General features: G+C 36.7%; 1 protein-coding gene across 11 annotated transcripts in view; it reads right to left on the bottom strand.

Moving 5' to 3' along the window:
- Window positions 1-15,629, bottom strand: part of Spag16 (sperm associated antigen 16) — a 919,670-nt gene that overhangs the window by 701,720 nt on the left and 202,321 nt on the right. The window contains exons 12-13 of one of the 11 annotated variants that reach the window (XR_010054628.1): window positions 15,090-15,297; window positions 345-2,267 (exon numbers count right to left, since the gene is read on the bottom strand). The exons of 9 other annotated variants lie outside the window; for them this stretch is intronic. Coding sequence is in view for 1 of the 2 variants with exons in the window: in XM_063267623.1 (XP_063123693.1) it covers window position 15,297 (1 nt within the window). In the remaining variant the exon portion in view is untranslated. Of the gene's footprint in view, window positions 1-344; window positions 2,268-13,845; window positions 15,298-15,629 lie in introns of those variants that run through there. One more of the 11 variants, XM_063267623.1, reaches the window with a different exon arrangement.

The following is a 15,629-nucleotide window of genomic DNA, read 5'->3' as shown; positions in this document are numbered from 1 at the left end:
CATGGAGCAACCCATGGCTCCAGCTGCATATGGAGCACAGGATGGCCTTGTTAAGCATCAATGGGAGGAGACGCCCTTGGTCTTGTGAAGGTCTGATGTCCCAGTGTAAGGGAATGCCAGGGCAGGGAGGTGTGTGGGTGGGGGAGGTGGGGGAGCAACCTCATAGAAGCAGGGGTGAGGGGGTAAGGATTAGGGGGTTTCCAGAGGGAAAACAGGAAAGGTGATAACATTTGAAATGTAAATAAAAAATCTAATTATATATAATTATATATAATATAATATATATTTTATATAATATATATTTTATATATATATATAAAAATTTGGAAAAATATTATGGCAACAATTATTTAGTTTCAGATGTAGTGACAGCAAAAATAGAAAAAATGGCAATCAGAATCAAAATAGAGAAAACAGTAAATGACAGTCATGGATATCTTGGGATTCACAGTAACAGCTAACTGATTTCAGAGTAAACATCTCTATCCATGTGTTTCATAGTAATGCATGCTTCATTTCTTTTGTACAAAATTCACTCTTTTCTTTCTCAAGGAAACAAATAATGGCGAAACATTGGTCACTTAATTTATATACCAATATTATATAGTTAGTTTTTTTCTTTTAAAATATGCTCTATGTTGACTAGAAAATTACTCATACTTGAAGCAAAAGAAAATACATAGAGACAACAGAACAATTTACTAAATTGGTGTTGTTATTAGTTTACCAATAAATAGTGAACCAACATCCAATAAGGCTAATGTGCTTTCTCATTTGTGTTATGCCATATCATCTTTTTTTTGAAGTTGCCTTATATGCATTGCAGAAAAAAGTTATTTATATATTTGTTCCCTATTGCATAGAAGAACATCTAAGCAAAAGTGAGTTTTCTGGAGGACACAAGAATGGGATATTCAACACAAGCAAGTCACCGTGCTTAATCTCCAGCAATAAAATACAACCAAAGAACTTCCTCTACTGAAACACAAGCTTTCTGTACAGAGTAAGAGACCCACATTCTTATCTTCTACTAGGAAACAAATATTCAGGAACTGTCAACAGCTACTATTACCTGTAGTAGCTGAACTTGCTTCAGTACATCAAACAACAGACCATCATATAAACTCTGAGCCCTTTCTTCACACATCTCTGTATCACAGAATGATTTAAACAGAATATCACAAACTCTTTTCACAGTTCCCTGTCCCAGTGCCTTTCCATTCTTATGCCATCCTCCATTTGACAGAGCATAGTTCAGCTTTCTCTTGCATCCCAGGACCTCACAGACTCTGTTTCATAGCTACTGACGGATGTCCAGGGACCTGCCAACAACTACAGAATTTGTTTTTGTTTGTTTGAAAGCATCTGAGGTCAATTGTTTAAGATATTTAATTTTTTCTCCCTGTTATACCTACCATTATAAACTCAGTGTTTGTTATATCAATAAATATACTTATCTATATATGGCAGTGTTGAAAATACTTTACTAATAATATAGGATTTAAATCCATGACTCAAGTATAAAACTAAAGAAAAAATTCTTGATAGTAACAAAAATACACAATACAAGTTCTATATAGCTATCATTTTCACTGTAAAAGTCCCATAATTGTAAAAGGTAAGGCTTTTATAAATTACATTAAATGTGTAATATATCAAAGCAACTCAAAAAGGAGCTTACATTAGAACAAAGTGTGAGAAGAATTAAAGGGGACATTTGCTAACTACGGCATGTGAATAGAAGGAAAATCTCATACTTTGTTCTAATGTAAGCTCCTTTTTGAGAAAGAAAAGTGGCTGCAATATTTTTACAATATAGGACACAAGCTTCCGAGCTCTGTGACTCTGTGCCTCTCCTATGACCCTGGCATTCTATGGATATGTCTATAAAACAACCATTTCAGATCTGGCTATCTCTCACTGTCCAAGTTTCCTCTTGAAAGCAAAAACTTCTTTCTTATGTTCCAAAGGTGAAAACACGAGCATGTGCAGCACAGGGTGTTAAAATTTTGTGATAATTCAGAGAAAGCTTTGTAGAGGAAAGAAATAACACATTAAATAGAAAACACAAGCCATATATTAAAACCCGAAAAGAGGGTTTTCTAAAATCTTTACAAGAGAGCACTGATTCGATTATTTTATTATCTGAAAACAATGCTGAAAATACATAAATTGGGTTTGTAATAAAGCATAAAAGAAGTTACCTGTAATTCTTCCTAAGTTATATTAGGAACATATACTGAAGACTGGGATGAGACTTGGGCCATCTATATAAAGGAACAAATTTAAAGAAACAAAAAAGTTAATGTTTATTACCCTGGTTTAAAATAAAACAAACTAAACCCTTTACTAAGTGATTGTCATGTTGGTGTTAGCATACCAGCAGCAGCTTTAAAATTCATGAAGCTCAAAAAGAAGGATGACCAAAGTGTGGATGCTTCACTTCTTCTTAGAAGGGGAAACAGAAATATCCATAGGGGGGGATATGGAGAGAAAGTTTGGAGCAGAGACTGAAGGAATGGCCATTCAGATCCTGCCCCACCTGAAGATCCAGCCCATATACATACAGCCACCAAAACCCAGACAATATTGCTGAGGTCAAGAAATTCATGCTGACAGGAGCCTGATATAAATGACTTCTGAGAGGCTCTGCCAGAGCCTGACAAATATAGAGGCAAACGCTCACAGCAAACCATTGAACTAAGAATGGGGTCCCCATCGGAGGAGTTAGAGAAAGGACTGAAAGAGCCAAAGGACTTTCCAACCCCATAAGTACAAAAACAACAATCAACCAGAGCTCCCAGGGACTAAGCCACCATCAAAAGAGTACACATGGACAGATTCATGGCTTCAGCTGCATATGTAGCAGAGGATGCCTTGTTGGGCACCAAAAGGTGAAGAAGTCCTTGACCTTGCCAAGGCTGGAACCCCAGTGTAAGGGAATGTAAGGAGAGGTGGGAAGGGATGGGTGGTTGGGTGGGGGAAAGAGGATAACATTTGAAATGTAAATAAAAGATGCCCCCTCCAAATAGACAATCATTTCTTCCACATCATGTCATTCTCTTCATTAAAATATCAGTTTCAACTGTGGCAATCTCCATCTTTTGATTCCATTTTTTTGTTCCATTCAAATGTTTCACAATAAATTGCATCAAGTAGTTGTTTGCATCACTTTGAAACATCCAAATATTTCCAAAGTAATACAGAAGATGAAAGAGAAATATGCCAGTGCCATTAATAAAAACGTCTTTCATATGGCTTATACATTTTCAAGTATTAAATACACACAGTCTAGCAACTTCTTTGTTAATAGATAGAAATCAATTTCTCCCACTTAAACAAGTTCATGTCACAAGCCTTTAACAGATACTACCCATCATTTCTAAAGGTCAAATCACCAAAAATGAAATTACTAAAGATATGAAAACATCTAGGTTTTTTCCATAAAGAAAACATGAATTGTGAATAACTATAGTCTAAGATATTGTGGCTCAAGATGTTATGTCAGAGTGGACATGAGGGGGTCCCAAAGTCTCTGATGTCAGACTTCTTCCTATCTGTTCTTTTTCCTGCCTTGTTTAGTAGAGCAGGAAAAGTTGTCTGACCATAATGCTCTTCAGGACAGTGGAGTCCTGCACAGCTACAGTTACACAGCTGAGAATCTAGTCTCAGAAGAAAACTATTCTGAAAAGTTGCTGAAGAAACACAGCAGAGATCGCACACTCCAAGGAGACAGTCTCCATTCTAGTCTTGGATAGTGATCAAAGTCCCCACATCTGTCTGCATGAACACACATGGACTTGACGTATACAGCACTAAGATACCAGAGTATGTGGTATTAAAATGTGCTCCATTAAAATTTCCATGGCTCAAAAAAATAAATGTTTATACTAAGTCAACTGAGTCCCCAAAATTGCACAAGAATCCACAATCTGCATGTAAGACACTGAGGGTCCTGCCCCCAAATGGTTTTGATTGGTAAATAAAGTTGCCGGAGGCCAATGGCTAGGAAGGGAGACAGAGGTGGGACTTTGAGGATTCCAAGGGAGGAGGAAGGAGATAGCCATCATGGCAAGGAGGAGGGAAGATACACCAGATCTGAGAGGTGCAGAAGAGAGAGCATGGCCATCATGTGAGAGTCAGGGATTACGCTCAGGAGGGCTGCATGTGTGGTTTGGGGCAGCAAAGATGGAACATAGATTTTAGTAATTAATATCTCAGGAGTATTGGAGGGAGTGCGCTAACCATGTGGACGTTAAGAAGTGACCCAGCCATTGAGTTGGTTAAGGTATATTAAAGTATAAGGCTACATGTGTATGTCCTTTCATTCGGGAAAACGGACATTGGAATGGATAGCAAGGAATATTCTGCCACCACTGGGATGATTTGAGTAGTTATTTGAGTTCAACAATATAAAATTATAAGAGAAAAACATATAAGCCCGCCAGACCTGGCAGACTCTTGAGTGTCAAGGCCGGAACCTTCTGAAATCCACCAGTATCAATTGGCCATCTCAGTGCAGACCTGGGAACTAACTGGCAATACAGTGTTTGAACTGGCAATACAGTGAGGCACACAGTGGAAACAGACTCATGAGAGAAGACAGAGGAGTGGGGAGACATTGACAACAACAATCGGAGACATAGCAGACACATCTAACCACAAAGACTCCTGGAGCAAGATCTGGTAACGAATACACATTGCACAGATCCCAAAAGAAGCTATAAACTGTGGTATGGGTCAAATCAGCATCCATCACACCAAGTCTTTTCTGAAATATAGAATGTAAGGATAAGAGACCACAAAATAAAAGCCTATAATTTTCAAGCTGGGCAGGACTATATGACCAGTGTATGCTTCTTATCTGAACTTATACTGCCCCAGGGAGTTTTTTAAGTTTAAATTCTACCAACTTTTCCATGATGAACCACAAACAGCCAAAGCAATTCTAATGATCAAGAGCAATGCTAGAGGTGTCACAACACCACCGCGAATGAAGGCATAAAGCGAGCAATAAAGACAGCCGGGTACTCTCATAGAAGAGTCAGGAAGACCATCCTGACATAAAAGACCACGAAATAAAAGGCTGAAGCTTAATTTTACCTACATAATTCTTGATACGGAGGCAAATATGATATCCTAGTTTACAATGGTGCTGGTAAGACTGGCTTTCAACTGGAAGAAGAGCTAAATTTATTTATACATTTCTCCTGTACAAAAAATCAATTAGAAAATCGACCTGAAACCTTAGTTTAAAACCTCAAACAAAGAAACTTTTAGAAGAAAACACAGGGGCTATCCCTCAAGATATCGGTGTAGGGAAGAACTCTTAAATACTATGCCATCAACATGGGAACTAATCCCATGAAAATAAAAAGTTTCTAAACACCAAAGGACACAATCAGAAGAGTTAACAGCCCACAGAATGGGAGAAATGTTTACAAGCTACACATTAGACAGGGAGCTAATATCCAGAATGTACAATGAATTGAAGAAATCAACACCAAAGGAAAAGAACTGACCATCACCAACAAATGGGCAAAGTTGCTCAACGTTCTTAGGCACCGGGGGAATGGAAACTGAAACTGTTTTGAGACACCACCTACCCACACGCTGAATGGGCACCATCAGCATGCCGACAACGAATCCCAGGGGATCTCTACTACTGTTAGTGGGGTACAAATTAATATAGCCATTGAAGAAATCTGTTGAGAGATTTCCCAAAACATTGATATAGAGCAACCATATGATTAGCTACTTAACTCCTGGATATGTAGAGAACTAAATGTCCAACAATAGAGATATTTATATCCCCATGTTTGTTACTGCTTTATTCACTGTCACAAAGAACTAGAATCAAGCTTATGTACATCAATAGATGAAGAGATAGTGAAATTTTGAAATATATATTAAATGGACTATTACATGGTTGTAAACAAAGTAAGTCAGAGACATTTGCAGGAACATGGATAAACCTAGAATGTATAATTAAGCAAGGTCACACAATCTCAAGAAGAAACCACATGATCTTTTTCATACATAGAATCTAGCCAATAATATATGTATGTATTCAAAAAATGCCCTTGTGGTTATAGTAAGTCACGGAGAAAAGAGAAAATAAGGTGATAATAAGAACTTAATGTGGATTATGGTACAAGATGTGAAAGCAGATATAAAACTAATTTCTTCCAGTGCTAAGTCTGCTGTGCATTGCTCTGCCTGCTTGGGTGGATAGTGCATAAGTTCATAAATGTATTTGATACTGCGAAATTTAATTTGAAGCTTCAAAAATTCTACTTTAAATGTCAATTCTAATTGTATAGAAGTTCATTAAATTGTACAGACTTTATGTGATTTTGACATGTGAAATTTTTATTTCCATGCATATTTCTAATAATTAGCAAGGTTTTTATTTTAAAATAACATATATCTTTATGAAATATAGATTGTGTGTTTATGATTACATGAGAGGAAAGAAAATAGGGTATAAGTTTGTCTTTATAAAATATTTTTAATAAAAGGAAAAGGAAATTTAAATCAGCATAAAGACATACATCAATTAAGTCATTTCATGGTCCCTTAGTACATGTTTCTAACAAGAAATTGCATTTAATAATGCAGAGAAGCAACAGTGACTAAAGACTGGCCAGGCCCTACCACATGAGACATGGGACATTTCTTTGGGCATACTCCTTAAACAGCCTAAGAAATAGCCAAGTGCCTCAAGTGGAACTGAAGTAACTCTCTCATGCTGTGGAGGCTGGTGTGGAGGGATTATAATGCTGACATCAATTTCTAAGCAAGTCAACAGACAACTGAATGAAGAAGAATATGGGATGAAATAAAAGCGTGATCCTAGAAAAATAGTTTATAGGTCAGTGAAGGATACTAGCTAAACATTCATTCTAAAATCCATTATAAATAAGTACCTGTGAATACATAATCTATAACTTCTAATACAGAGCTTAAAACGTATTTGAAATGATATAACAAGATCTCTATTGGAAAAAATAATGTCACAAAAACACAAAAGGAAGCAGTAAATACACTTTTTAGTTTTATTACACTATGAATTTATTGTTCTTTAGTGATTTGTATAATTCTGACAAGCCTAAATAAAATTATATAAAAAAATCCAGTGTTACTATCATAGGGTATTGTTTTAAGGAGCTAATTTATAGGTAACATTGTGATATCAAACTATTGTGATGAATTTTGGATGCTGGTATTTATTGATGTTCTGAGGAGTAATTAACTTACTAGGTCTTCAGTGACTCTCTCATCAGTCACTGCACAGATAAGCAACACTTAGAAACGCTAATAACATGGAAATGATAGATGATTGTTGATGGAATTTGAGTTTATTTAAAAAGCAAGAAAAGGGTTGACACACTAGGCACTTCTCAATCCAAAAGAATTTCAGAATCAACAAAGTAAATGTCTGCAAAAAGACACCTGCATATGAACTGCCTGATACTGCAGGCCACAATTCAAGCCATTGTCCCTAACTGATGGAGAGAACAATTAAATGGACCACCAAGTAGGTAGTTCCTCACTATCCTTATGACTACCAATCGTAAGGCTACAGCTCCAGAAAGGGTGGGGATCAACATGAACCCATCTCGGTGTGTTTAGCATTAACTAGCAGAGCAAAAGCATAGCGTGTGTAGCATGTGTTCCTTCTAGCATTCTTCTTGTAAACAGCTTCTGCCCTTCCCAAACACCAGGCCTTTTCCTTAAATACCAACTACTGCAGCAACACAGATTTTATCAAGATTACTCCACAGCACAATGTTACCTTTTCTTCCAGAATGACGGTGTTGCTGACCTCTGCCCTCTTAATCTCATATATGTAGAAAATACAAATATGCTCAGTTTGGAAATAAATTAGGCACAGAACAACAGGTGAAAGCATGAGAAATAACAAAGTAACATGGTCTCTGTATGTTTAATGTTGGCCTGTATAAAAGAGATTAGACAGTATTTTTTCTCATATGTAGATCAATAATGTATTATATAAATAGATCAATAATGTATTAACTGTAACTGAAGAAAATAATCTATCTAAAATTCAGTTTTTCTTAATGAAAACACTGTTGTGTATACTTTGTTTCTATGTATGTATGTATGTATGCATGCATGCATGTATGTATGTATGTATGTATGTATGTATGTATGTATGTATTTACATCCCAAATGCTGCTGGGAAGTCCTGCATCCCCCAACCCCTTCTCCTCTGAAAGACCCCCCACCCCAGGAATCTCCCTCATTTTGTCACATCAAGTCTCTGCCAGATTAGGTGTATCCTTTCCCACTGTGGCCAGACAAGGCAGCTGTGTTAGGGAAAAATATCAGAGTCTGGCTACAGCTTTAGGGAGAGCCTCTCATAAAGGGGTGGGTGGGGTGGGAGGTTGTCACACAAAGACTGAGTTGTACATATGTCACATCTGTGCCAGGGGCGTGGTTCCAGCTGTGTATGTTATTTGGTTGATGGCTCAGTCTCCGAGAGCTACCAGGGGTCCAGGTTAGTTGACTCTGTCGGTCTTCTTGTGGGGTTACTATACCCTCCAGGGTCTCCAAACCTTAGCCCAACTCTTCCATAGGAGTACCCAACTTCCACCCAATGTTTAGCTCTGGAATCTGCATCTGTTATAAAATATCTTGGTGTAACTCGAACCAAGCAAGTGAAATATCTGTATGTCAAAAACTTCAAGTCCCCGAAGAAAGAAATTAAAGATTTCAAAAGATGGAAAAGTCTCCCATATTCATGGATTGGTAGGATTAACTAGGGAAAATAGATACCATTCCAAAGTAACCTACAGATTCAATACAATCTCAAGCAAAACTCCAACACATTTTTTTATAGAATTTGAAAGACCAATTCTCAGTTTTATATGGAAAAAATATAATTTGTTTTAAGTGGTCTGGGAACCATGAGTGGAGGTAGTAGCACTAAACATTTTGCTAAAGATGCATAAATAAAATCAAACTCTTAGACCTTTTCTCTTACCCACTAGACATGAATTTTAGTTTTTAACAAGATTCCCATTATGAGAAATTTGCATATTAAATTTTGATATGCACTTCTTTGGATTACCCAGAACTTTATATTCTTGCATATTTTATAAATATCTTTATTTTACTATCAAATTAACGACTTACTCAAAAAACTGAAACTATTTAGAAAGTCATCAAGACATATTTCTACTAATAGGGCACAAGTAAGAGAATTCAGAACCAAGAAAAGAAATCAAAGAACACAGAAATATTACCTATAAGGTAGAGATAAAAATGATTTTAAAGCATTCAGAACAATGTACACATATGTGTATATGTATATATATACACACACATATATATATATTAAATTTTACACAAGTTCAGAAATTTATGAATGAGCATTTAGCATTGGGATTGGCTATTGTTTACTAAAATATAATTAGGTTTATGTATGATAAATGAAAATTAATAACAAGTATCAACCACCCACAGGCCAATGTCAATTTGGGTGACAAGAAAATTTTTTCATTTTCTTTTTAAATAATTGCATGCTACTGAAGAACAGAGGGTTCTCAAAATTTAGCACAGAGAAATAAAAATCCTTGTTACATATAATTATAATTAGTCAGGGATTAAAACTGAAATCTGAGTTGATTAGAATCTAAGCTGATTAGGAATGAGCATCCAACTATGTCTTTGAAGTTTTGGTCAGGCTATTATTTTTCTGTATGCATATGACTCCCCTGATCATGTGACCACCAGAGCTCCTGTGCTGACAAAGGGTAAACCAGGACGAAATACACATCATCAGCAATTGATTATTTGGGGATTGTTTGAAGCTAACTATAGAACACAGCTTATAAAGAAACCTAAGTACCAGCGTTAAAAGAAATGCTCAGCAAAAAAATTAAATGATTCTGGTATTGGACTTGATGATCCATTAAGACACGGTGTGCACTGTTAACTAAAAGTCAATCTCATAATGGAATTGGGAATAGCAAGGGTAGCTTCTCAGACTGCAGCCATGTCATTCCGCACCACAGTCATGTAGGCCAGTTCACTTGGCTTAGAATCAGACAGCTGTACAGATGCTGGACAAAAGTAATTCAAAATTCTAATTGATTTTTCATTGGCAGAGGATATGCCAGATGTTCCAAAGTGAGCTTGGGTCATTATACCATTGTCAAAAAATTCTAAAAAGAATATTAACTTGCTTACAATCTTGATAAAATAATATGAGGCAAATGTTTTACTTGTCAACACACTTGAAATATTAAAATATTGAAATGGACCCTATCCTTGAATTATATTGTTTTACACTAACGAATCAAGAATCAAATGACTGAAGGGGTAAAAGAAAAATAATTTCAGGATGATAATTATTTTCTTTATGAATGACTCGCAATTAAATTCTTCTTAAAATAAACTAATTATGTAAGTGTTCTAATGCTTCTGATGCTTTGCTTCTCGATTTTAAATTTGCCAAGATTCTTTACAACTTTACCATAAATGTGCACAGTCCCTCCAGGGTCTTAGTGACATTACTACTTCATGTTTAATGACCTTCTTTTCAGCCACCCACAGTAACATAGTCTGGAATTCTTCCTTACTCAACTTTTACACCACTTAAGTGCACCCCATCACCATGATGTCCAGTGTACAGACATTCCCATTGCCCACGTTTTGTGCTTCCTAGGGATTTGTGACCCTTCTTGCAATAATTTAAGTCACATGGTGGTCTGAGTATGAAGAGCATTTTCCTTCTCCTTATTGCTATTTATGCTGAGGACAGTTTTAACAAGCCCTCTGATTTCTTCAAACCATTAAAATGCTCTTTTTAATTCTAACCTTAACTGGGAAAACTAGGACAAACATCTTAAGTCTTGCCTTATTAAAATATCTGCCATTCTGCAGTATGAACCGGGGGCTCACTGTTGTTGCTCCTAAATTGTATCCATTCTATGTAGTCTCTCTTCAAACATACTAATAAGTTTGCTCGGACTAACATTTGGTGAACATTGACTAATATGAGTGGACATTAAGCAACAGAGATTTTAAGTTTCCAAATATTTTTGTTTTACAAATAGATGTCGACAGCATTGATGGGACTCAGTAGGCAGCTGCAGACTGTGTCTTGGTCTGGTGTTTGGTAGCTGTTTCACCTGAAGCAAGTCATAGGTTCAGTTTCCCAATATAAGTTAATAGAGTGGAACATGTTATAAAAATTATAGGATTCTTAGCTTCTAAATTTTGAGAATACTTCCTGACATATGAGATGTATTCCACAAATGGTTCGAAGTTTTTGTTTTTTGTTTTTTTGTTTAGTTTTCTTTTGTTTTATCCTTTAATTGTTCATGTGCTGCAATGCTTGACCACAGCTTTCACTAGAGTGACCTGAAATAAGTGATTCCATTCAAAATACCAGAGATCTGTGTTAACTTGTTTCAGGTTTTTGTAATGGGAAGATTTAATAAAAGTCTCAAGGAATTTTTCAAATGTTTCTGCATGGCCGACTAGACACAGATATATTATTCTCCTTCCTCTACCTCTGAGTCAGTCACGGAAACATCAGCAAAAGAAGGATGTCCACTTTGTGAGAATACAAAAAAGGAACTGAGGTAAAAGGGGGGATCGTCTCAGGCAGAGGGAGCCAGTAGTTTAGGACTAAAAGGCTTAGTCTACGTGTATGCTATTTTCTTTTCAGTGAAAAAGTTCTGCTTTCTCTTAGTCCTCCACAACTGGAAAATAGGAAGAGCAACTGGTGGTGCGAGCTATCCAGATGTACGCCCTTCCACATATACTACCTGTCATATACAGCTTAGTCATTCATACACTCCCTCAGCACCATCACTCCTACACTCCCTTGCTCAACATAGTTACTACTTGGGCTCCACATAGTCATTCCATAGTAGCCATGTAACAGGAGAGGAACTGGAACAAGCCACCCCTATGAATCTGTTCATCCCTCTTATGTCTAAAGAGTAAACACTGGGGAGGAAGAATAGAACAAACACAAGAGGAAACAGAAATCAAAGGTAGCATGCTGCTATGCACTCCCCATGTCCTTCCTACATCTATTTTGTTTGCACACTACTTTTCATCATGCACTCAGTTACTTGAACTTAAAGGTGGAGTTCTGCTACTGTGAAATTGCTTCACTTACATGAAGGAGCTTTCCTTTTTCCCCATAACCCTTTCTCTAGGGGCCCCTTTCCTAGCTCTTGAAGCCACAGTCAGAAGGTAGCCATCTTCAAATTAGCAAGAGAGGCCTCATCAATGCCTGTCCATGCCGGGAACCTGACTTACTGCTTCCAGTCTATAGGACTGTACAAAAAAAATGATGTTTAATACACTAAGTATAGCAAGTCTGCAGTGCTTAATGGCATCCCACACTACACCAATATGAGAGTTAACAATAACTCAAAATAATAGCAAATTATAACTGATTTTAGTGGCAATTCAAAACTACATACTCCATACATGAAAATATCACTTTAAAGGATAGACAATAATTTTTAAATTACAACTACAAAAATACAAATGAAGTCAATTTAAGTTCTGAAAGAAAAAAGTGAAATAAAAATTAATATCCCAGTTAAAGAAGACCCAAACAATGGAATTATATTCTTGTAATAAAACAGATAACAAGTTCATTATTTGAATTTCACTACCATGGACAATATGTTTGTGACACCCAAAGAATTTTTATGTTGAAATCCTAATGCCCAGTGTGATATAAGAAATGATGATAAAAAGGCCAGGAAGTCCTTCCACCATGTGAGATACAGAAAGACACTGCCATCCATAAGTAAGAAATTTGTCCCCATCTGTCTATTCCCTGATCTTGAACTTTCCAGCCCAGCCAAGCAAATGTGCAAATACACTGCTGTTGCTTGCACTTTCCCAGTTCATGATACTGTTAAATTCTGAATGAACGAACATAGTCACACAAATTCATACCTACCTGTTACCTCAAAAGGGAAGAAAATTGACAGAGGAATATGTACATGTTAGTTATGAGAATGACCTCTACTGAGGCTGAATACAGGAGTGTGCCAAATGGAAGTTGTCTTTAAAGACAAGATTAAATGCTCACACCAAGCTATATCTTGCTTAATTCCAGAGGGCCAACAAAAATCTCAATACATAGCTGGCCCATCTTCAACCTACAGTAAAAATCCGTTAGCCTTTGATTCCTTGATACAGCTCTAAAGTCTGAGAGATTAGAGAACATCCTCAACAATTCCTGAAAATGACGTTGAGTGCTGACTTCTCTGGTGAACGGCATATCAGTGAAATATAAAATCAAAGTAATGGCATCTCAGATATGTAAGACTTTATAAAATGTACTTTTGTGATTTTTCTGTAACTATCTAGAAAACCATTTTAAAATGATATATTTTTATGTGTTTGGATGTTTTGCCTCTGTGTGTCTCTGTACCATGTGTATGCTCATGAAGGTTGAGGAAGGACATCAGACCCCCAGATCTGGCGTCTGGGATGGTTGTGATGGTTGTGATGGCTGTGATGGCTGTGATGGTTGTGATGGTTGTGATGGCTGTGATGGTTGTGATGGCTGTGATGGCTGTGATGGCTGTGATGGTTGTGATGGTTGTGATGGCTGTGATGGTTGTGATGGTTGTGATGGTTGTGATGGCTGTGATGGTTGTGATGGCTGTGATGGTTGTGATGGTTGTGATGGTTGTGATGGCTGTGATGGCTGTGATGGTTGTGATGGTTGTGATGGCTGTGATGGTTGTGATGGCTGTGATGGTTGTGATAGTTGTGATTGGTGTAAACTGTACTATGGAGACTGAGGAGCAAGCTCAGGTCCTCTGGAAGAGCAGCTCCTGCCCTTAACTCTTCAAGCACCAAAAAGAGGGATTCAAGAAAGAGGGACTGAGTTTTGATCAAAAACAGAATCCTAACAAAGAAATTTCAGACTGACAGCTGGTTAGAGGATCCAGTGGGAAGTCAGTGCACTTGAGCACATTCAAGACACCTGTGATATGTGGGAGGCATGAAGTCATGCAACAGGAGGTCCACACTTGCTTTGCAAAGATCCAAAATGAAGCCCTTTTTAATTCTTCAAAAATGGCAACAGTATCTAAAGTGGCTATGTTAAGATGAAGCAAACAAAAATATGCTGTGATTATAAACACGGGACATCTATGGAATGAGAATCCTTTCACTCTTCATTAATTCATAATCTTCCTGAGGCAGCAAAATTTTGTTCCAGGTGAAAAAATGTGCATGAAAATGATCATAATGCATAGAGAGTGGTAGTTGGCCATATTTACATTAAAATTATACTTAACTGAAATTGCTTCAGAATTAGGAGGGGTAGGAAACTGCTTGCCTGTTCACCATTGAATCTCAGTTGACTTTTCTAACTATTTTTATAAAGTAGTATTTATGGCTAATACCACAAAATATAAATGCAAATTATAAACATATTAACATAATACTGTGGTTAAAATACTAATTTTCACTCACAAAACTAATGTAAGACTAATTATGTTAAGTGTTCCCATGTTGACAATGAGGCAATTTTTGGTCTTGAAGTAACAGCAGTATGTATTTATGTATTTGTAATTAGAAAAACATCATCTCTCTGAATCCTTAATATAATGCCCTACTGGGAAATAACATCTTTACACTTAAAAAAACCAATGGAAATATACAAGATTTGAGTTATTTTCGGCCATGTTATACTTGCTAAACCTCTCCTTTTGTGAGAATAATTAAGATACAAGTATAAGCAGTCTAATCCTACATATATACTGAGGAATTATTTAGATATAACCAGTAAAACCTAAAACCAAGTTTGTGGTTTATATCAAATCTATAAGAACTCAGACAACAAATCAAAACTCTAGCATTATACTTGTCATCTTTTTAAGTGAAAAATTTTCCCTTGATTCTCTTTTAAATTATTTGCAGTTACCAGTGGGAGAACTAATACAACTGATTACAAATTCACTCCTCCTCTGAAAACCTGCATGGCATATTATCATCCCAAGGCTAAAGGTTCATCATATATTTCCTGACTTTCTAAGCTGATAGGAGAAGAAATACTAATATTGCACCTGAAAGCTGTATGGTTCACAGGCAACTCAAGCAGTAAACGAGCTCTTCTTTTCTTCTTCTACTTTTTTTCTTTTCTTGTTCTTCTTTCTCCATTCTTCTCCTTCTTCCTCCTCCTCTTCTTCCTCCTCCTTCTTCTGTCTCCCTACTTCTGCTTCTTCTGTCTTCCTATTTCTGCTCTTTCTACTTTTTCTTCTTTTTATTCTTGTTCTTTTTTTTAAGACAAATACAGAAATATGCATTTCAGGATAACAGTTGTTATTTCATTATAAAAGTACAAGCATAGAATGAGCAGCCACATATGTAACAGAGGATGGCATTATCCAGCATCAATAGGAGGAAAAGCCCTTGGTACTGTGAAGACTCATTATCCCAATGTAGGGGAATGCCACAGTGTTGAGTTTGGAGAGGGAGGATGGGAGTGGGAGCATCCTCATAGAAGCAGGGGGAGGGGTATGGGAGAGGGGGGGAAAGGAGATTACATTTGAAATGTAAATACATAAAATATCCAAGAAAAATAAAATTTAAGACAAAGAGAGAAT

Source organism: Rattus norvegicus, chromosome 9 (genome assembly GCF_036323735.1).
Source record: "Rattus norvegicus strain BN/NHsdMcwi chromosome 9, GRCr8, whole genome shotgun sequence".
Lineage (NCBI taxonomy): Eukaryota > Metazoa > Chordata > Mammalia > Rodentia > Muridae > Rattus > Rattus norvegicus.
Note: the sequence above shows the minus strand (reverse complement) of the source record. Positions and strands in the feature narration are given on the sequence as shown.